The sequence below is a fragment of the Rhinichthys klamathensis genome, unplaced genomic scaffold (assembly GCF_029890125.1).
Source record: "Rhinichthys klamathensis goyatoka isolate OS25496 unplaced genomic scaffold, OSU_Roscu_1.1 h1tg000642l_1, whole genome shotgun sequence".
Classification (NCBI taxonomy): domain Eukaryota; kingdom Metazoa; phylum Chordata; class Actinopteri; order Cypriniformes; family Leuciscidae; genus Rhinichthys; species Rhinichthys klamathensis.
The window spans coordinates 129,731-154,188 of NW_026607088.1; the positions used below are offsets into that span (position 1 = coordinate 129,731).

The window sequence follows — 24,458 nt, forward strand, 5'->3', positions numbered from 1 at the left end:
TTGCGCCTCTTGGATAATTTTTTGGGGTTATTTTTTCAGTGTTTGGGTAACTTTTGTGTAATCCAGCTCATGGGTCAGACATAACAACCCAGTTTTTGTGTAACCCAGATCTTGGGTCAGACGTAACAACCCAATGTTTGGGTAGTTTTTGTGTAACCCAAATCCTGGGTCAGACATAACAACCCAGTGTGTGGGTAGTTTTTGTGTAACCCAGCTCCTGGGTCAGACGTAATGACCCAATGTGTGGGTAGTTTTTGTGTAATCCAGATCCTGGGTCAGACGTAACAACCCAATGTGTGGGTTGTTTTTGTGTAACCCAGCTCCTGGGTCAGACGTAACATCCCAATATTTAGGTAGTTTTTGTGTAACCCAGCTCCTGGGCCAGACGTAACAACCCAGTTTTTGTGTAACCCAGATCTTAGGTCAGACGTAACAACCCAATGGTTGGGTAGTTTTTGTGTAACCGAGATCCTGGGTCAGACGTAACATCCCAATGTTTAGGTAGTTTTTGTGTAACCCGGCTCCTGGGCCAGACGTAACAACCCAGTTTTTGTGTAACCCAGACTTTGGGTCAGACGTAACAACCCAATGTTTGGGTAGTTTTTGTGTAACCCAGATCCTGGGTCAGACGGTACAACCCAATGTGTGAGTAGTTTTTGTGTAACCCAGATCCTGGGTCAGATGTAACAACCCAATGTGTGGTTAGTTTTTGTGACGGTAGCTCCGTCAAATTTTTGCATATCTTCGGTAAAATATAGGATTGTGTACATTTTATTTTATCTATAAATTTATTTTTGTGCTGAATATCGTTTAATTTTATGCAAAGCAACATACAGGGGTGCGATGTGAGTCACCTCTCCAAGCTCCGGCACACGATCCAGCGCCGTTACGGTGAAAACGGGACAGCAGAGACTGGTCGATTACACTCGAGTTACTTCTAAACGTTTCATTTTTACTTCTTACATTTGTTAAATGAGCTTAAATGTTGGCAATATGTATTCAAAACTATATAAAATATGCTATACTGTAAAATATGACAGAAAATAAAGGAATTATGCAAACCAGTGGTCGTGTGGAATATTTTTTTTAAAGTTTTAAGGATTTAAGGTAATCCGTAAACATTAATTCATGTAGTTAAAAAAAAGAGAAGCTAGTACTATATAAAAAATTAAACAACCCATTGTGCTGGGTTAAATAAACAACCCAATTTGCTGGATAAAATGAACCCAACATGTGTTCTGACCTATATTTACCCAGCCCTTGTGGTGTTCATGTTCTATAGTTTTAGTTGACAATGATAACCCTGGATGGCAATTCTAAAGCTCAGTTCTGTCTCCAGTAACAGCTGTTCTGTATGGCGAGCAATTCCACACCAGGTTAAACATTCACAAAACACAAGCCATGGCTTTACTCAAACCTGTACTCAAAAATACAGTCGATTCAGGAAGGAACTGCTGGCGTTCATCGCAAGCCTTCAGCGCTGATCGCCGCTGATGCATCTCTCACGCTGTGGTGTCCTGGCCTTGGGTGTCAGTGTCCAGGCGAGGACTTCATCCTCCAGAGCTGCCGGTTAGTGCTCTGTCACTGATATTGATCCGCTGGCCTCATATCCAACACACAAATAAATTAGGTCGAAAATGAAGCAGTTTGTTTTCCACAGCGGCCTTCCTGTAACACGTGATAAAACACTCTGCCACAACCTCATGAGTTTGGAAAACCGCAACATTTGCACTTTGAAATGAATCAGCTAGAATGTTCCTAACAAAAATGCATGATTTCATTGCAATCTTCTTGAAATTATGACATTTTTACTCCTTGTCCTCCGTGCATAACTCAATAATTCATATAGCCTATAGATTCATCCTGACGCTTCTCACTATTCACCTGTTATGAGCAGGTGCGCGTGACGCATGATTACTTTTTAATAATTAAAACATAATAATAAGTAACGGAAGTTACTCCCCGAGATATGCTTTTTTGGGCTTCAAAATCTCAGGTATATTCACTGGCATTATATGAACCTTGGAAGAGCCAGGACAATTTTTAATATAGCTCTGATTGTGTTCGGCTGCAAGAAGAAAGTCATACACACCTAGGCTAGGATGGCTTGAAGGTGAGTAAATTATGGGATAATTTTTCATTTTGGATGAACTAACCCTTTAAGGATTGACTCGCTGCGTTCATTGATTCTGACTGACATCACATGAGAAGTGAAGCGCGCGACAGCAGCGCACGAGCGCAGTGTGCAGAACTGCTTGGGGAGCGCGCGCGCGCGAGCACGCAGCACTGAAGGACTGACTCTACATGACGATCCAGGTTCAAGGCTCGCACTCACTCTCTCTCAGCCTCAGCTGATTCTGGATCAGTGTTCAGTCAGTGTTCTCATCATGGCCATGGACCGGCGGAGGAGAGGCTCGCTCGCGCTCACCCTGAACTTCCTCGCGCTGATGCTCGCGATATGCGCGCTCACCACCAGCTACTGGTGCGAGGGAACCCGGAAAGTTGTCAAGCCCTTCTGTACCGGACCGGTGACCGGCAAACACACACACTGCATCCGATACAACAGCTCGAACCTCACCGACAGCCGGAGGGTCCAGTACATCTGGGAGACCGGAGAGGACAAGTTTGTTCTGAGGAAGTTCCACACGGGAATCTGGTTCTCCTGCGAGCAGAACGTCGACCTGGTCGGTAAGGACTTTCTTCCCACGATCCCCTGATATTAATCTCGTTTCGTATGTTGTGATGATGAGGTATTGGCAGGTGATCTGTGTTTTTGGGTGGCTTTTCGCATCAAACATTTACGTGTTTTCAAGCGCGCAAACCTGTTTTTACCGACAGGATGAGTCTGGTTGCTTTTTAACATTCCTGTTTATGGCTTATTCTATTCCTTATTCTATGCATCCAAAAATCCAAAAATGGTCGGTATGGCTTTTCTTTTTCTTTTCTTCCCATCAAACATTTACGTGTTTTTCAAGCGCGCGACAGGTCTAACATTTCTGTTTCTGACTTGTTCGATCCATCATCCATTCTATCCATAAACATTCTCGTTTGGAATATTGTGATGATGAAGTATGATTGGCAGGTGATGATCTGTGTTTTTGGTGTTGACTGGTTTTCAGTTACTGACTGACCTGTTTCTGTGCACTTTATCATTCAGTCAAATACAGATTAGGAATATACATTTTGTGTAGTTCTTTGAATAGTGCAAATTTATTTTATTATAATTGGTTACACTTCATTATAAGGTGACGTATAATAGTGATATTAATTAACTACGTGTTTTACGTGTTCTCAAACCTTGTTTAGTCTGGTTGCTTTTTAACATTTCTGTTTCTGACTTAATCTATCCTTCCAGAAACTCTCGTTTCGTATATTATAATGAAGTATTGGCAGGTGATCTGTGTTTTTGGCGTTAAGTGGTTATCACTTTAATATTCAGTCAAATACAGGAATAGAAATGTTGTTGTTTGAGTGTATTTCTTTTATTATAATTGGTCACACTTCATTTTAAGGTGACGTGGTACTCAAATAAGTAGTAATATTAATTAACTGCATGTGCTTAGTTGGGTTAGGGATTGGTTTAGGCTTAGTTACTTGTAATTAATTAATTAAGTTGGAATAGTGTGTATTTCTTTATTATAATTGGTTACTAGGTAACACTTTATTTTAAGGTTACCACATAATAACAATAAATTATGCATAATTACAAGTAACTAACCCTAAATCAAACCTTAACCCTAACTCTATAGTAAGCACATGTAGTTTATTAATATTAGTACTTATCTGAGTATTACATTATCTTAAAATACAATTATTGTATATATATATTTTTTATAATAGGCTATTTTTTATTTGCCCCTCTTCTGGACACACTGACCTGTTTCTGTGCACTTTATCATTCAGTCAAATACAGATTAGGAATATTTTGTGTAGTTCTTTGAATAGTGCGTATTTCTATTATTATAATTGGTTTCACTTTATTTTAAGGTGACGTAGTACTCAAATAGTGATATTAATTAACTACATGTACTATAAAGTTACGGTTAGGGTTTGGTTTAGGGAAAAGTTACTTGTAATTATGCATCATTTACTGTTACTATAGTTAGTACTTTTAGTAACGTGTAACTATGTTACTTTAGGATTAGAAATTTTGCGTAGTTGTTTAAATAGTGCGTATTTCTTTTATTATAATTGGTTACACTTTACTCTAAGATGACGTAGTACTCAAATAAGTACTGAGTGATATTAATTTACTACATGTACTTAGAGTTACGATTGGGGTTTTGTTGAGGGTTAGTTACTTGTAATTATGCATCATTTAGTGTTATTATGCCGTAACGTGTAACTATTTCACCCTAAAATAATGTTACCTCATATTTATTTTAATAATATGCTATTTTTGATTTGCCTCTCTTATGATTTACTTGATACTGTTTTAATAAACAAAAACATTATTTGGTATTTGTATTATTAATTAAAAGGATTACAGATTTATTTATATTTACAGATTTACTGTACAGTATTTATTGACTGTACGCTGCACTTTTCTGTTAATTTTACAGTAAAAAGCTGGTAGCTGTCAAAAGCTTACTGTAAAAATACAGTGTCAATGTTACACGCTGTTTGAAATGGCGTTTTGGTGTCCGGCCACTTCATTAGGAAGCCGTTGCTAGTTCAGAACTGCTTTAATTCTTCATGGCACGGATCCGACAATACAAACCTCTAAAACTGTAAGAGAGAATGGGATGTCAATGCGGTGACACGGCCGAACACGAGAGCAACGCAACCTGGCTGTTTAATGAAAATATCGAGCGCTATATCGAACATTTTTTATATCGTTACCGTCGATAAATACCGATACCGTTTTATCGCCCAAAACTACAACAAAGTGCTGGAAACACTCCTCGGATATTCTGGTCTATATTGACATGATTTATCATCTGCACATCCATGATGAGAATCTCCTGTTCCACAACATCCCAAATCTGCTCTATTAGACTGAGATCTGGTGACTGTGGAGATGTTGGAGTTATGTGAACCCGTTTGAGATGATTTGAGCTTTGTGGTGTGTGTGTTTGTGTGTGTGTGTGTTATCCTGCTGGAAGTCCATCAGAAGATGTGGTGTTTAAACAATGCTCAATTGGCACTAAGAGGCCCAAAGAGTGGCAAGAAACGATCCTCAACACTATTACTCCAGCTGAACCGCGGATACGAGAGGATGGATCCATGCTTTCATTTGGTTTACAAACGATGATACAAAAGACGATGTTTTTCCAATCTTCTATAGTCCAGTTTTAGTGAGTCCGTGTGAATCGTAGCCTCAGTTTGCAGTTCCCATCTGACAGGAGGTGTGTGTGTGTGTGTGTGTGATGGGCAGGTTTAGGGCTAGGGTTAGTGTAAGGGGACAGAATATACAGTTTGTACAGTATACCATTATGTCTATGGAGAGTCCCCACAAAGATAGTGGACCAGACGTGTGTGTGTGTGTGTGTGTGTGTGCGTGTGTGTGTGTGTGTGTGTGTGTGTGTGTGAGGTCTTCTGCAGACTAGGGTTGGGTCTACCTAGGGTTGGGTCTACCAGAAGACTACTAGTCTGCAGAAGACTAGTAGTCTTCTGCAGACTAGGGCTTCTGCATACTGGTAACTAGGGTTGGGTATCGTTTTAATTTTAGTGATTCCGATTTCAATTCTGCTTATCGATTCCGATACTCATTGATTCCTAATTTTGATTCCAATAAGGTTAACTTATAAACTTATGAACAAAACTGAATATCATGAACAAACATCAACAGGCTAAAGAACACTTACACAAGGAACGTTTGCCTGTGGTTTAAAAACACCATAGAAAAACAACTAGCCGAACTAATGTACATTTTAAGCATTATTAAAGACAACACTCAGTCATTAAAAAAGAACAAATAAAAAATTAGCAATCGCACAAATAAATACAACTGAACAAAGATACGTAAACAGTGTTTGAAGATTTCCAGGTGTTCAGGTGCAGAAACCGTAATCAAATGTACAATAACACTGCAGTTTATAAATAAAATATATATTACAAATATAGTTGCAAAAGTTATTCAGTATAGAACGAGTGAATTTTCTCTTTGTCTTCTGTTGTTTGATTAGTGTTATCAATGCGAGCTATACTGATACACATGAACACAGAAAACAGTCTCTCGCGCTTTAATGATTTAACCTCATATTGAAGTGCTCACAAAGGAATCGATAAGAGGAATCAAAATTTAAATTTCATAACAAGTATCCGATTCCTGACCGCAAGTATTCGATCCCAGAATTGGAATCGATTTTCAATTCCCAACCCTAGTCGTAACGAGTGATTATTTGAGATACTGTTGCCCTTTTTCAGGCATTTTCACACACTGGATATTTCCTATTTTTCAGCCATTTCTCTGTAAACCCTAGAGATGGTTGTGTGTGAAACTCCCATGGATCGTCCGTTTCTGCAACACTCACACCAGCATCAACCACGCTACGTTCAAAGTCACTTAAATCACTCTCTTCCTCGTTCTGATGCTCGCTTTGAACTTCAGCAGATCGTCGTCATCAAAGAGTTGCTGCCCTGTGATTGGCTGATTAGATATTTGTGTTAATGGGTTGAACAGGTGTACCTAATAAAGTGGCCGGTGAGTGTATATTGTACAGTACTGTACAATATGTCATTTAAATTATATAATGTTAATATCAAACTGCTTAAGCTATTAAAATATTTACAATGGAAGAGCATGTGATGACTTTTCAGAAACAGATGAGAATATATAGACAGAGCACATTATGTTACTGACACAAACACAGAACATCATCTGGGTAGCAATCATGAAAGTAAAATGCACATATTACATAAAACATGTATTAATGTAGGCATTCAAAGAAGTTGCCCTGCTCTTTTTCTCCTCTATTGTGTCGTATATCGAGTGAAACGCTTCAGGAACAAGAACACATGTGGGCGGGGCTTGATTGTGTCTGTGTGGAGTTGATTGGATGGTTGTGGTTTGCTATTGGCTGATCTCATGTGAGTGACAGGTTATAGCCCCGCCCACATCATCAGAGAGGAGAAGAGATGCTGCAAGAGGAACTGATTCTGATTCGAGTTATGAGGAATATGAAACGCTACCTTTCAGTGCATTTTGATTTCCTGGCAACATTAAACACTCTAATGCACAAAAGAATATATATTTATACAACAGTATGATTTTTTGCTAACACTTTAGTTTCGGGTCCAATTCTCACTATTAACTAGTTGCTTATTATCATGCATATTACTAGGATATTGGCTGTTTATTAGTACTTATAAAGCCCACACTCTGCATGATCATATTCTACATTCTTATACAATACCTAAACTAAACTAACTATTAATAAGCAGTAATTAGGTGTTTATTGAGGCAAAAATCATAGTGAGAAATGGACCCTAATCTGAAGTGTGACCGATTTTAGTAACCGAGTAATAACTTCAATCTAACCTGTTGGTTAGATTGAAGTTATTACTCGGTTACTAAAATCGGTCGTTTTTTTTTTCTCTAACGTTTTTTTTACAACATTGAAAATGAATCAAATGCTTTGAATCAAAACACCAATGTATTCACACTCTTTTTTCCTAAATGCAGGTGAGAAATGCCGAAGCTTCATAAACGTCGCTCCTCCCCATGAGAGAGGTTCGTTCTGTCATTCTTAATTACCAGCTGAGATTCTGCATGATGTTGTGAATATTAATGAAAGCGGTTCTCCTGTATGAGATATTTCGCTCATGTCTGGAGGTCCAGTCATTTTTAATCAAGCCCGCACACCTGCCTCGTTCTCATTCATCTAGATATACGAGCGTGTCAATAAGGGTCCGTCCGCTCAGCGCTGCATCTTTAGCACAATTGTTTCCAGGATAATTGACAGATACACGATCCAGGCAAAAGATCCGTCGGCTGTAATGATAGTTAATCATGACATCCCGACTTCACACTGTAACTCAACATTCTGCACTGAACGCAGAGATAAAGATATAAATAATCATCTTTATATGTTTTAAATCCCTGGAAATGAATGCATGTACTATCTTCTAGATTATAGTCTCAGTGTTATTGATGAGTAAGTCTGTGCTTTAGTCAGTGTGTGGGAAACATGTTCAGTCGGCTCATATATGGGTCAATCACAAAGAGCAGTGTCCATGATAGAAGAAAGGGAAAATATTTTTTACTTTTGGTTTTTATGTGCTTTTAAAAACATTCATGTGTATCTGATGTTATGATGGGGTTTCCTAAATATTGAAAGCAGTTTCGTTTTTAAGAAAGTATTAATTTTATTTAGGAAGGATGCATTAAATTAATCAAAAATAATATCTCAAATAAAATCGTTCTATTCATCAAAGAATCCTGAACAATTAAAAGCATCACGGTTTTCAACAAAAATATTGTATTGCATTATATTTTTAGGGCTTGCATTTTTTGTATGGGCTGAATGAAATTCAACATGGTTGTATATTTAAGCTGTGAATATTCAAAACATTTCACACACATTTTCATTATTAAAATGCCAGCCCTAAAAAATACAATGCTTTAAAATGCAAGCATGGTTAATGCAATGCATATCTTTTTCAATTAGTGCAATTCAACAAGCTTTTTGTCTCAAAAACATTTGGCATTACATTACTTCCATACATGTGGCAGCATGAAACGTTTCAGTGAAGTCTATGAAATATGTATATGTATCCTCATGCTTTCAAAGCTGAATTCTGCTTTTAAATCTCAGTGTCAAGTGTATTTCAATATTTCATACGCTCCCCGTGAGCAGGATAGGAGGCCCGTCTGAACGAGGTTGTGTTTGTCTGCGAACCCAGCAAGCAATTTTGCATTTAAAAAAACGTCTAATAGCCGTCCAAACACAGCCAGACGTCTAGACTAAAACAAGGCAACATTTGGGCTGTCAGTGAAAAATAATAGACGTCTAAACCAAATCCCAAGACTAGACTAATCATCTATGAGATAACAAAGAAATGAAATGAGTGAAGAAATGAAACCAAACACCTTGTAATCACTGTTTACTTTGCTTACATGATGGAATATCATACATATCGCAAGTTATTTTGGCAAAAACGACATGTAACCAAATTCAAGGTTATTTTGGCTAGAAGTGTGTTACTCATATCCGGACTATATCGGGTCTATAGTTAACCTACTCATAGCCGGACTATATCGGGTCTATAGTTAACCTACTCATAGCCGGACTATATCGGGTCTATAGTTAACCTACTCATAGCCGGACTATATCGGGTCTATAGTTAACCTACTCATAGCCGGACTATATCGGGTCTATAGTTAACCTACTCATAGCTGGACTATATCGGGTCTATAGTTACCTACTCATATCCGGACTATATCGGGTCTATAGTTAACCTACTCATAGCTGGACTATATCGGGTCTATAGTTAACCTACTCATATCCGGACTATATCGTGTCTATAGTTAACCTACTCATAGCTGGACTATATCGGGTCTATAGTTAACCTACTCATAGCTGGACTATATCGGGTCTATAGTTAACCCACTCATAGCTGGACTATATCGGGTCTATAGTTAACCTACTCATAGCTGGACTATATCGGGTCTATAGTTAACCTACTCATAGCTGGACTATATCGGGTCTATAGTTAACCTACTCATATCCGGACTATATCGTGTCTATAGTTAACCTACTCATAGCTGGACTATATCGTGTCTATAGTTAACCCACTCATAGCTGGACTATATCGGGTCTATAGTTAACCTACTCATAGCTGGACTATATCGGGTCTATAGTTAACCTATTCATAGCTGGACTATATCGGGTCTATAGTTAACCTATTCATAGCTGGACTATATCGGGTCTATAGTTAACCTATTCATAGCTGGACTATATCGGGTCTATAGTTAACCTACTCATAGCCGGACTATATCGGGTCTATAGTTAACCTACTCATAGCTGGACTATATCGGGTCTATAGTTACCTACTCATATCCGGACTATATCGGGTCTATAGTTAACCTACTCATAGCCGGACTATATCGGGTCTATAGTTAACCTACTCATAGCTGGACTATATCGGGTCTATAGTTAACCTACTCATAGCCGGACTATATCGGGTCTATAGTTAACCTACTCATAGCTGGACTATATCGGGTCTATAGTTACCTACTCATATCCGGACTATATCGGGTCTATAGTTAACCTACTCATAGCCGGACTATATCGGGTCTATAGTTAACCTACTCATAGCCGGACTATATCGGGTCTATAGTTAACCTACTCATAGCTGGACTATATCGGGTCTATAGTTAACCTACTCATAGCTGGACTATATCGGGTCTATAGTTAACCTACTCATAGCTGGACTATATCGGGTCTATAGTTAACCTATTCACAGCTGGACTATATCGGGTCTATAGTTAACCTACTCATATCCGGACTATATCGGGTATATAGTTAACCTACTCATATCCGGACTATATCGTGTCTATAGTTAACCTACTCATAGCTGGACTATATCGGGTCTATAGTTAACCTACTCATAGCTGGACTATATCGGGTCTATAGTTAACCTATTCATAGCTGGACTATATCGGGTCTATAGTTAACCTATTCATAGCTGGACTATATCGGGTCTATAGTTAACCTATTCATAGCTGGACTATATCGGGTCTATAGTTAACCTACTCATAGCCGGACTATATCGGGTCTATAGTTAACCTACTCATAGCTGGACTATATCGGGTCTATAGTTACCTACTCATATCCGGACTATATCGGGTCTATAGTTAACCTACTCATAGCCGGACTATATCGGGTCTATAGTTAACCTACTCATAGCTGGACTATATCGGGTCTATAGTTAACCTACTCATAGCTGGACTATATCGGGTCTACAGTTAATCTACTCATATCCGGACTATATCGGGTCTATAGTTAATCTACTCATATCCGGACTATATCGGGTCTACAGTTAATCTACTCATAGCCGGACTATATCGGGTCTACAGTTAATCTACTCATATCCGGACTATATCGGGTCTATAGTTAATCTACTCATATCCGGACTATATCGGGTCTACAGTTAATCTACTCATAGCCGGACTATATCGGGTTTACAGTTAATCTACTCATAGCTGGACTATATCGGGTCTATAGTTAACCTACTCATATCCGGACTATATCGGGTCTATAGTTAACCTACTCATAGCCGGACTATATCGGGTCTATAGTTAACCTACTCATAGCTGGACTATATCGGGTCTATAGTTAACCTACTCATAGCCGGACTATATCGGGTCTATAGTTAACCTACTCATAGCTGGACTATAGCGGGTCTATAGTTAACCTACTCATAGCTGGACTATATCGGGTCTATAGTTAACCTACTCATAGCTGGACTATATCGGGTCTATAGTTAACCTACTCATAGCCGGACTATATCGGGTCTATAGTTAACCTACTCATAGCTGGACTATAGCGGGTCTATAGTTAACCTACTCATAGCTGGACTATATCGGGTCTATAGTTAACCTACTCATAGCCGGACTATATCGGGTCTATAGTTAACCTACTCATAGCTGGACTATATCGGGTCTATAGTTAACCTACTCATAGCTGGACTATATCGGGTCTATAGTTAACCTACTCATAGCTGGACTATATCGGGTCTATAGTTAACCTACTAATAGCCGGACTAAATCGGGTCTATAGTTAACCTACTCATAGCTGGACTATATCGGGTCTATAGTTAACCTACTCATAGCCGGACTATATCGGGTCTATAGTTAACCTACTCATAGCTGGACTATATCGGGTCTATAGTTAACCTACTCATAGCTGGACTATATCGGGTCTATAGTTAACCTACTCATAGCCGGACTATATCGGGTCTATAGTTAACCTACTCATAGCTGGACTATATCGGGTCTATAGTTAACCTACTCATAGCCGGACTATATCGGGTCTATAGTTAACCTACTCATAGCTGGACTATATCGGGTCCATAGTTAACCTACTCATAGCCGGACTATATCGGGTCTATAGTTAACCTACTCATAGCCGGACTATATCGGGTCTATAGTTAACCTACTCATAGATGGACTATATCGGGTCTATAGTTAACCTACTCATAGCTGGACTATATCGGGTCTATAATTAACCTACTCATAGCTGGACTATATCGGGTCTATAGTTAACCTACTCATAGCTGGACTATATCGGGTCTATAGTTAACCTACTCATAGCTGGACTATATCGGGTCTATAGTTAACCTACTCATAGCCGGACTATATCGGGTCTATAGTTAACCTACTCATAGATGGACTATATCGGGTCTATAGTTAACCTACTCATAGCTGGACTATATCGGGTCTATAGTTAACCTACTCATAGCTGAACTATATCGGGTCTATAGTTAACCTACTCATAGCTGGACTATATCGGGTCTATAGTAACCTACTCATAGCTGGACTATATCGGGTCTATAGTTAACCTACTCATAGCTGGACTATATCGGGTCTATAGTTAACCTACTAATAGCTGGACTATATCGGGTCTATAGTTAACCTACTCATAGCTGGACTATATCGGGTCTATAGTTAACCTACTCATAGCTGGACTATATCGGGTCTATAGTTAACCTACTCATAGCTGGACTATATCGGGTCTATAGTTAACCTACTCATAGCTGGACTATATCGGGTCTATAGTTAACCTACTCATAGCTGGACTATATCGGGTCTATAGTTAACCTACTCATAGCTGGACTATATCGGGTCTATAGTTAACCTACTCATAGCCGGACTATATCGGGTCTATAGTTAACCTACTCATAGCCGGACTATATCGGGTCTATAGTTAACCTACTCATAGCCGGACTATATCGGGTCTATAGTTAACCTACTCATAGCCGGACTATATCGGGTCTATTGTTAACCTTCTCAAAGCCGGACTATATCGGGTCTATAGTTAACCTACTCATAGCCGGACTATATCGGGTCTATAGTTAACCTACTCATAGCCGGACTATATCGGGTCTATAGTTAACCTACTCATAGCCGGACTATATCGGGTCTATAGTTAACCTTCTCAAAGCCGGACTATATCGGGTCTATAGTTAACCTACTCATAGCCGGACTATATCGGGTCTATAGTTAACCTACTCATAGCCGGACTATATCGGGTCTATAGTTAACCTACTCATAGCCGGACTATATCGGGTCTATTGTTAACCTTCTCAAAGCCGGACTATATCGGGTCTATAGTTAACCTACTCATAGCCGGACTATATATCAGGTCTATAGTTAACCTTCTCAAAGCCGGACTATATCGGGTCTATAGTTAACCTTCTCAAAGCCGGACTATATCGGGTCTATAGTTAACCTTCTCATAGCCGGACTATATCGGGTCTATAGTTAATCCACTCATAGCTGGACTATATCGGGTCTATAGTTAACCTACTCATAGCTGGACTATATCGGGTCTATAGTTAATCCACTCATAGCCAGACTATATCGGGTCTATAGGTAACCTAGACGGTGAAATGACGGCTATTGCTTGCTAGGCAGACGCGGCCTTACTTATGTTTCACCCCTTTCAATTGAAACAGGCCCCGCCCTCCAAGGGGGGCCCCAACAGACCAGCAAAATCCCATTCATTTTCTCCGTAGGATATTGATTTTCAGCCATAATGTCTAAACCATTTAAGGTAGATTGACCACGAGCTACGAGGTTGTGGAACGAAAGTTTCTGCTTCTATAAAAGCCATAAGGTATGAAATCAACCTTGTTATTTGCGATGTTCTGGAGAAATACTACACTACCCACAAGTCTAAACAAAACACTGATGTCTCTGATTGGTCGAACTCGTGGTTACCATGGTGACGTTTACCACCCCTGCGAACGGCTTAAGCGATCTGAAGTAGAATATCGGTAGTTTATGTATTTATTTATACCTTTGCCTTTTTTGCCATTAAATAGACAGCTGAAAATATACTGCTCAAATCAATGAAGCGGTGAAGTTGCCCTGCGTGAAAGGGCGAGGCTTATTCCAACGTAAAACGCTGTATAATTGTATATAGTTTTAATCAAATAAGGTTGGATTATTTCTATGTTGAGCTGCCTGTTCATGAAGCTGAAAGTGCACGTGATAAAATAATATACCATTGATGCAAACCAACAGGAATCCTTGCTTATTCTGCTCTATTATGTTTATGTTTTATGTGGGTAGGGCCCCATATTAGTAATTGAAACGGCCCCCAGATGCTTAAGGCCGCCGCTGTTGCTAGGATAAGTGTCAGTCTTAATCAGCGGCTCCATCCGCTTCCTGATAAAACCATCCATTATTCCCTCTTTGACTCCCTCGTTTCTCTCCCGAATCCTCAGGTGTGTTGTGGCTCTGCATCGCGGCCGAGTGTCTCTATATTTTACTTCTGGCCACTGGAGGAATCCTCATGTCTATAGAGGTCTGCCATTTCGGGAACGTCATCGATGGACTGAAGCTGAATGCCTTTGCCGCCATATTCACAGTCTTATCAGGTAAACCTGTTGTACATGATCAGCATGTGCTTATTATTTTGGTGATGCTTCACAATAAGGTCTCATTTGTTAACATTAGTTAATGCATTAACTAACATGAACTAAAAGTGAGTAATATATATACAGTATACACAGCCAAACCAGAATGTATTCAGACTCCTTCAACATTTCTCACATTATCAGTTTATTCGCTATAGTTTATAAATGGTGATAAATATGAGCAGAACTCAGAGTTCTCAGATCAGTGGATATTTGACTGGTTTTGTCCGTCCTTCTGTTAGACTCTCACACATGAATTATGTTGAATATCTGTCAGCTGTTAAATTTAACTACACAATTAGATAATACCAGTTTAGCTCAACCAGTGACCAAGCAATGCTTCATGTTGTTCAGTGTGTGTGTAAAAAGAGCATTAGCAATTACAGAAAACACACTTCAGCAAAACATGATCAGCTCAAAGTGGAGGAATCATTTCTGCTCCCAAATTTGTATAAATTTGAAGAATTGTTGGGTGTAATATGTCACAGTTTACTTTATTTTGCTCTCCTCACTTACATAAATGAACTATAGTGTCCTGCACACACTAGTAAACATGATATCCGGTGTCTGAATAATGTTTGGTTTGACTGTATAAGATCTGCATGTGCTTGTTTCTGCTCTCTGATGATTATCCACGGCTTTATCCTTCAAAGGTCACCAGACTCACTGAGATTTTTTTTGGAGAAATTTCTGGTTGTGTCTCCCTCCATCATAAACGAGTGTGTGTCGCGTCAGACGAAACACAGTAAACGCTGTCGTGTTCTCTGGCGTTCGGATGCTGGTGTCCGGGAACACACTCGTGTGTGTGAGACGCTTCTGGAGGCAATTACACCCAATCACTCTGATCACACACTTCCACTTTCAGAAACACCAAACCAACATTAGAGACGCTGCGACGCCATTGGTCCGCTGGTTACTCCAGTTATCCAATCACAGCTGAGGGTTAAGTTACGCATCGAGGGATTTATTCAGTAAATGTGTTTCCATCAGTTTATATGCTTGTCTTCTAATCGGATAAAACAATTATCCGCCTCAATTGAGTGCATATGTTTTTATGTGCATTTATTGCTTTTTACATCTAGTGTTTTTAATGCAAAATCCCAAAATGGATGGAAACAGCAACAGAGATGCAATTACTGGTGGATTGAGCCTCTGCTCGTCTTTTGTAGTGAATGCTTTTGCATTTATGTGTTATCTCAGAGCCCTGCCTTTCCCCAGATACATATAAACCATCCGGCTCAAAATCACATATAAGCCTCCCAGTATTGGGAAGCCTGAACTCCTGAATGTCGTCCAGGATATTTCTGACAGTTTCACAATTTAAGGGCTTATGGTGACATATGTGTCGAATTTCAATCTGCTTAAATCCTGTCCTAGTTATCTATAAATATATATATATTTCAGGATGCAAGCCCATTGTATTGAGAGGGAGTTGCACTGTACAGCCAATATTTATGTTATTAATATAATACAATTTTACAATATAATATAATAATACAATATAAAGAGGTGACATAATAATAATGGTAAAATATTATAATTTTTATATTATATCACATTACATATATTTTATTACATTATATATTATATTATATTATGAAGAATCTATATGAATAGTCAAACTAAATATCTCACCTTTAAATATTATTATTATTATTATTAATACCACCACTACTACTACTACTAATAATAATAAAGGTTAGAAATGATCATTTTGACTATTATATTATATTATATTATATTATGAAGAATATATATGAATAGTCAAACTGCTAAAATATCAACTTTAAATATTATTATTATTATTATTATTAATACAACTACTACTATTAATAATAATAATAATAATAATAAAGGAAAGATATTATCATTTTGACATATTATATTATATAGTCAAAGTTATAATAATGTAAAAGTGAAAATATGTAATATTATTATACTTAATGCCATATCTTACCATTTGGACACTTCAGATTTACACCAAACATTAAAATGAACACCTCCCATATCATAAATTAAATACGCACTTGGCTTAAAAATTCAAATTAAAAGCTAGGCTTGTATGATCCTGAATGTGTGTGAAACACACCTTTTGTGCTCATGCTAGAGTTTTAATATTGCATAATGAGGGATGAACTTATGACTTCCTGTCGCATCTCCGCCGAGCCTGGCGTCTTGGAGAGAGCGGGATCATGGAAGCAGTGCATCATGGGAAGGGCGAGCTACAACCTCAATTAGCTCCTGTCTTCCTCTGAAACAATCAGCAGAAGAGATGCGTTCAAGCATGATGAGAAGTTTCACTTTAATGAGTCGCATAGCTAATTATGTGTTGTGGATCTAATAACACATCGACAAAACACTAAAGTACTTTAATACACAATATGTTCCTAAAGTTAAAGAAATAGTTCGGCATGACTTTCTTTCTCTTGAGGAACAGATGTTCTCAAAAAGGAGGAAAAAAGCACCATAAAAGTACAAGTAAAAAGTAGTTTTGTAACATGTTCTATGAAGCCCATGCTTATAATGAATTATAGTTAATTAAGTATTACTATTCTATAAATATATTTATAAAGACTCATTAAGACCTAAACTGCATTATAAGAACAGTTGTAGTCACATTTATATTATTTTCATAACTTATAAGTCATGCATTTGCTTTTTCAATCTCCATGCTCATAATCCATTATACACTGATTTATAAATGATCAAATATAAAATATTTCCAGAGACACTTGTTTGCTGCACCAATTAGTTATCAATTATGTCTTTAATGGCTAATGTTCACTTTAGAGGTCATGAATGGTAATTATGATTTGATAAAATCTATATCTCGTCAGCCATATGCATGGTATTGTTTATAAGAGTTTTATACTTTAAAAATATTGTTGCAGTTTTTTGCTAGTATGTAACTTTAAAAAAAAAAATCAACTGTTTGTAATAATGATTTATGTTTTTCCTTTTCATTATTTTAATTACAGGAATTATTGTTCATTAATTACATTTACAAGTAAACAACTTAACGTGTTACCAGTAGTATTATTGTAAGTCTCCTAAAGTATTATAATAGTTTAGTATGAGGAAGTTTAGTATGAGCTGATTGGCTTTCCTGTGGCTCGTATCCGAAAGCAGTGTGTCAGGTCTGAATATCCAGGAGCGCCGCTGAGATTCGACAACTGAGAGTCTCTTGAGAACCTCTTTTGTGTTTTAGCGCATTATATATTCAAGCTGAGGGAATCAATCATTCGTTCTGAAACACGAGACGACGAAGAGCTGATCAGGACTGTGGTGAACGACAGATCGACTGATCCATCAAATAATGCAGTTAACAAGCGCTATATTATTATTATCATTATTATTGACTTGTGTGTTTGTGATGATGTCAGCATGCAGGCGCCTCACTGTGGTTGTCATGGAAACATGAGGGTTATGGGTCAGATGATCTCGTTTCCCACGCGTGACGGGGTTTAGATGGACATGAGGATACTATGAGTGTGTGTGTGTGTTTAGATGGACATGATGATAGTATAAGAGCCACAGATCGCCTGAGAGCTGCAAACGTCTCTGATCTCCTTCAGTGATTTCTCTGATGTTCAGTAGATTAACAGAGACTCTGAGCTGTAAATAATGTGCAGTTTAACCTCCGTCCTCCACGTTTCTGTGTGATTGTCCTGAGTTGTGTCGATTATGTCCAGTTTGCCGTGTGTGTGTGTGTGTGAGTGAGTGAGTGAGTGAGTGAGTGAGTGAGTGAGTGAGTGTGTGTGTGTGTGTGAGTGAGTGAGTGAGTGAGTGAGTGTGTGTGTGTGAGTGAGTGAGTGAGTGAGTGAGTTTTTGTGTGTGTGTGTGTGTGTGTGTGTGTGTGTGTGTGTGTGTGTGTGTGTGTGTGAGTGAGTGAGTGCGTGCGTGCATGTGTGAGAGTGAGTGTGTGTGTGTGTGTGTGTGTTAGGGATGGGCGTATCGATTATAACTGCTTCCTTAATCACACAAAAAAAATAGCTATAAATCTGTTTTTATAGGGTGGGAACAGTGTTGTGTGTTACAAACATTTGAACCATGTGTAAACAAAAATATAATCCTATAAATTCCAATTAAGGTGTATTGAATGTTAAAATGCCTTTTAAATATATTGTCAATTAGGTATCATTACCCATTTTACTCTAAGTAATTCAATAATTTAAGAAATTAAAAAAAATGTCAAAGTTCAGTTTAGAGGTATCGTATCGGCATCGGCGACACTGGCCTTGAAAGTATCGGTATCGTATCGAAAACAAAATAAGTGGTATCGCCCATCCCTAGTGTGTGTGTGTGTGTGTGTGTGTGAGAGAGAGAGAGAGAGAGAGAGAGAGAGAGAGAGAGACAGAGAGAGTCTGTAACCGTAAGTGTGTTTCTCTGATCTTCAGGTCTTCTGGGTATGGTGGCTCACATGATGTTCACCACAGCGTTCCAGCTGACCGTGAGTCTCGGCCCTGAGGACTGGAAACCACAGAACTGGGACTACAGCTGGTCTTACATGTACGTTCACTCATGTTTAGGGAAGCAATACATGCGTCCAGTGTCTTTGACTGCAATCGAAAAACGTCTCGGGTTAGGGTTAGGGTTACGATGACGACACTATGGGGAACACCTCTTAGCGTAACGCGTCTGAAGCATGAATGAAACTAATCCAATCCTATTGGCGTTGCGTGATGACGTAGCGTGTGACGGCATACACGGAAGCTACAAAGGGACACAACAGTGTTAGCTTCACGATGAAGCAAGTCGTTCCCAGGCAGGGCTCGTTGTGGCATAGTGGGTACTCGTTCCCCATAGTGTCGTCATCGACGCAGTGCGAGTTCCCTTCTCAGGGAACAAGGGTTACAGTCGTAACCCGAGACGTTCCATTTTGAGTGAACTCGCTCTGCGTCGATGACGACACTATGGGGAACGAAATACCCACTATGCCACAACGAGCCCTGCCTGTCCCAGTGTGAAGCTGACTCAGGCACAACTAGGACGAGAGCCCTCGTGTGCTGGGTGTAGAGGGGAGGTTCAGACTATAAATCCTCATGAATGTGTGCGGAGTGGCCCAGCCAGCTGTATCACACACCTCATGAATAGGTGCAACTGAAAGGAGGACTCTAGAGGATGCCATGCCTCTGGTAGAGTGAGCCCTCACGGCCAAAGGTGAAGGCAAACTGGGCACCTGATAGGCCAGGGAAATAGCCTGAGCAATCCAGCTGATGGTCTGTTTAGAAGCGGGGAGACCCTTCTTGGGTGACCCGAAACACACCAGCAACTGGTCCGCCTTCCTCCACTGAGAATACCTCTGAACATAGATGTTAAGTGCTCTGACAGGGCAGAGCAAATTTAGTCTTACATCTTCCGCTGTCACATGAGGTGGAGGATGAAATGCCTGCAGAACCGTCGACCTCGCCATATTAGACGGCACCTTAGGCACATAGCCCGGTCTGGGGTCCAAGATGGCCTTAATTTTCCCAGGAGCAAACTCCAGGCACTGCAGAGATATGGAGAGCGCCTGGAGATCTCCTACCCTCTCAAGAGAGGTAATGGCAAGGAGAAAGACCACCTTAAGTGACAGGTTCTTGGCCTCAGCCGACTCCTGAGGTTCGAAGGGGGCCTAGACCAGCCCTTCAAGAACCACTGCCAGGTCCCATGTGGGAACTCTGGTACAATCCGCAGGTCTCATCCTCCGAGCCCCACGGAGGAAACATACAACCAGCTGATGTCTCCCCAGAGGCCCATCACCCAGAGGAGCATTAAAGGCCCCAATGGCAGCCACGTACACTTTGAGTGTGGACGGGGTAAGACCAGCCGAGAAGCAGTCTTGGAGGAACTCCAGCACTGAAGCCACTGGGCAGTTAACTGGGTCTCGCATATCGGCTCCACCACGTCGGGCCTCAGCCCCTGCCTCCACAGTTCTGGTCCCCTGGGACATGAGGGATGCGTCTGTCTAAACGGCTTTCCGGCGACATGACGCTCCCAGCACAGGACCTTGGGACAGAAACCAAGGTTTCTTCCACATAGATAGGGAACGAAGGCATCTGCACGTAACCCTTATCATGCAGAACGGATTTCCCCTCAGTGGCTCTCATGTGCAGCAGGCCAAAAGCCGATGCCGAACTGCCAGTTCTCGAGACTGGGCCGAAATGAGCCAGTCGTCGATATAATTTAGCACACAGATGCCCTGGAGCCTCAGCGGAGCTAGAGCTGCATCCATGCCCTTGGTGAAGGTGCAAGGGGAGAATGCTAGGCCGAACGGAAGAACCCGATATTGGTACGCTTCGCCCCGAAAGCGAACCTCAGGAACTTCCTGTGAGATGGAAGGATGGAGACATGGAAGTATGCGTCCTTTAGATCTATCGTGACAAACCAGTCCTCGGATCTGATCTGGCTCACAATAATGAGAATGGTGAGCATCTTGAACCTGAATCTCCTCAGAGACCGATTCAGATGTCTTGGATCTAAAATTGGACGCAACCCTTCATCCTTCTTTGGAACTATGAAGTTCCGGCTGTAGAACCCGGACTCCCTGTCTGGTGGAGAAACATGTTCTATTGCCTCCTTTACCAGCAGAGAGTGAACTTCCTGTTCTAACACCCGACCCTGCTCTGGGTCTACTGCAGTCCAGACCACCCCATTGAACTTTCAGGGCTGGTGTCGAGTGTTTTGTGAGAGCCCTTCATGATACCCTGAAGTCGAGGACCGGCTAGGAATAATTGAAAATGACTCTCGGAGCGCTGCCTGGCCGCAAGCCTGTGGGGTGGACAGAGCAGCGTTTCACTGGAAACCGATGCGTCCCGAAGTGCCAGTGGCGGCGGGGATCTTGATCGCTCTCTCTCGGGGGGGCCGGCCCTCAGAGGTCTCACATGAGTTAGGACCCTTTTTCCCTTTGCCTTCCTGGCCTGAAGGAGGGTCCTCAGATCTGCCTTCTCAGGAGGCTGTGGGTGAGAGCGCCGCCTAGAGTCCCAAGCTCTTTGAGGGGGACCTCTAGAAGCGACACTCTCCTTTTGGCCCTGTCGGTATGAGGAGCTCGATGACGGCTGAGGCTGACCCCTGGCGGCAGCCTTTTTGGACCTTGAATGGAGAGGGAGATACTGCTTGAACGCTGCGGTCTGTTTTTTGGCAGCGCCGGGGCTTTAAGGGATGACGCAACGTCTGGGGAGAGATAGCTGCCCAAAGCCTCCTCAACACGTGGCATCATCCCATAACCATTCTCCTTAACCCCCTCGATGTTGCTATAATCCAACACCGGGGGATTAGGGGGACATGCGCGGGGAAAATGGCCTGTTCCATGACTTACACAACTCATTGTGTATGTATGGAAAGAACGGCAAACCCCGGCATGAAGGCTGTGATCGGTGCTGCAGAAAGCGCTCATCAAGCTTGCTTCTAGCCTGCGCTTCCTGCCTCTCTTGTGGACAACTGATGTTTCATTTGGCCACAGCACGCGTCACAACCTCCACGAGCTCTTCATACACGGGTGCAGAGTGAAATGGCATGTGTGACTCATCCAGATCCCCCTGCCGCGATGCTGAGCACGTCCACATCTGAATCAAACAGCTGCAGCACCGGGCTGTCAACCCGAGGGGAAGAATCTGCAGGGCGGGCTTCCGCACAGGGAGTGAAGGGATCTGAGCTATCAGATGAGGACCAAGAAAGTGCCGAAGCAGTCTCAATCCCCTCTCCGAGCCCCACGATCTGATCGGACCCGAACTGCGGGGAGCGCGAGCCTGGCCGGCTTCATCAAATATAGCCAGGCGGGAGCAGTACACACACATCTCATGTGTGTCCCCACCCGTGATAAAGCGAGGGCAGGGATGCACACACTTCCTGAACTGCTCACTTGCCATTTATATATATATCACAGACAACACCAAATAGACAATCACATAACACAGAGCGAAAGCTAACGCTGTTGTGTGCCGGTGTCCCTTTGTAGCTTTCGTGTATGCCGCCACACGCTACGTCATCACGCAACACCAATAGGATTGGATTCATGCTTCAGACGCGCTATGCTAAGAGACGTTCCCCATAGTGTCGTCATCGACGCAGTGCGAGTTCCCTCGAAAGGGAACTGATATGACACTTAAATGTGAGTTGAAAAAAGCTGTCTAATATTATAATACTTTTTTGCTTGCATATTATATTTATATATATATATATATAATAGTGCTGGGTAACGATTAATTGCGATTAATCACATCCAAAATAAAAGTTTGTGTTTTCATAATATATGTGTGTGTACAGTGTATAATTATTTTGTATATATAAATACACACATATGCATGTATATATTTAAGACATATTTGCATGTATATATATTTATACATAATTTATATTATATATAAATAACACATTTTTCTTAAATATATACATGCATGTGTGTGCATTTATATATACAAAATAATTATACACAGTACACACACAAATATTATGTAAACACAAACTTTTATTTGTATTAATCGTTGCACAGCCCTAATATATATATATATATACAGTATATTGATTAACTTGACCAAAAAAAACTTATAAATTATTTAAATTTCACATTAATAAAAATGCACACAGTATTTGGGTCACGGGACATTAAGTTGAATTCAAATGTTGATTTTAATTTCTGTGGATGGTGTTTTCTTCAGTCTGGCGTGGAGCTCGTTCACCGCCTGCATGGCCTCCTCCGTCACCACCATCAACAGATACACTAAAACTATACTGGAGTTCAAACACAAGCGGAAGAACATGGAGAAGAACCTGAAGATCAAGCAGAAGCTTCTGGACCTGGACTCTCCAGAACAGGTGTGGGACATGTACATCAGCTCCGTTCCCAGCAGCTCCGGCGAGGAGTTTCTGGACCTCTCTGGCTCTGGACGCAAGCTCTCCGACAACTCCCTGTTCCTGGATCTGAACCAGCTGCCGGCTCCACAGGGAGAGGAGTTCTGCTGAGGACTGGGACCCGGTCCAAGACACAACTCCACAGGCAGAGGAGTTCTGCTGAGGACTGAGACCCGGTCCAAGACACGACTCCACAGGGAGAGGAGTTCTGCTGAGGACTGAGACCCGGTCTGAGACACAACTCCACAGGGAGAGGAGTTCTGCTGAGGACTGAGACCCGGTCCAAGACACGACTCCACAGGGAGAGGAGTTCTGCTGAGGACTGAGACCCGGTCCAAGACACGACTCCACAGGGAGAGGAGTTCTGCTGAGGACTGAGACCCGGTCCAAGACACGACTCCACAGGGAGAGGAGTTCTGCTGAGGACTGAGACCCGGTCCGATACACGACTCCACAAGGAGAGGAGTTCTGCTGAGGACTGGGACCCAGTCCGAGTCACGACTCAACAAAAGAGGAGTTCTGCTGAGGACTAAGACCCGGTCCGAGACACGACTCCACAAGAAGAGGAGTTCTGCTGAGGACTGGGACCCAGTCCGAGTCACGACTCCACAGGGAGAGGAGTTCTGCTGAGGACTAAGACCCGGTCCGAGACACGACTCCACAAGGAGAGGAGTTCTGCTGAGGACTAAGACCCGGTCCGAGACACGACTCCACAAGGAGAGGAGTTCTGCTGAGGACTGAGACCCGGTCTGAGACACGACTCCACAGGGAGAGGAGTTCTGCTGAGGACTGAGACCTGGTCCGAGTCACGACTCCACAGGGAGAGGAGTTCTGCTGAGGACTGAGACCTGGTCCGAGTCACGACTCCACAGGGAGATGAGTTCTGCTGAGGACTGAGACCTGGTCCAAGTCACGACTCCACAGGGAGAGGAGTTCTGCTGAGGACTGGGACTCGGTCAGAGACACGACTCTACAGGGAGAGGAGTTCTGCTGAGGACTGGGACCCGGTCCGAGTCACGACTCCACAGGGAGAGCAGTTC

At 41.4% G+C, this 24,458-nt stretch overlaps 1 protein-coding gene across 1 annotated transcript; it reads left to right on the top strand.

The window, feature by feature from the left end:
- Positions 1-2,275: 2,275 nt before the first annotated feature.
- On the top strand, positions 2,276-23,865 carry gsg1l2b (gsg1-like 2b). The gene is made up of 5 exons (XM_056241435.1): positions 2,276-2,688; positions 7,628-7,675; positions 14,398-14,550; positions 18,987-19,098; positions 23,226-23,865. Exons 1-5 carry the CDS (start codon positions 2,388-2,390, stop codon positions 23,527-23,529), a joined length of 918 nt encoding a protein of 305 aa, XP_056097410.1. The 5' UTR covers positions 2,276-2,387; the 3' UTR covers positions 23,530-23,865.
- The last annotated feature ends 593 nt before the right edge of the window (positions 23,866-24,458 follow it).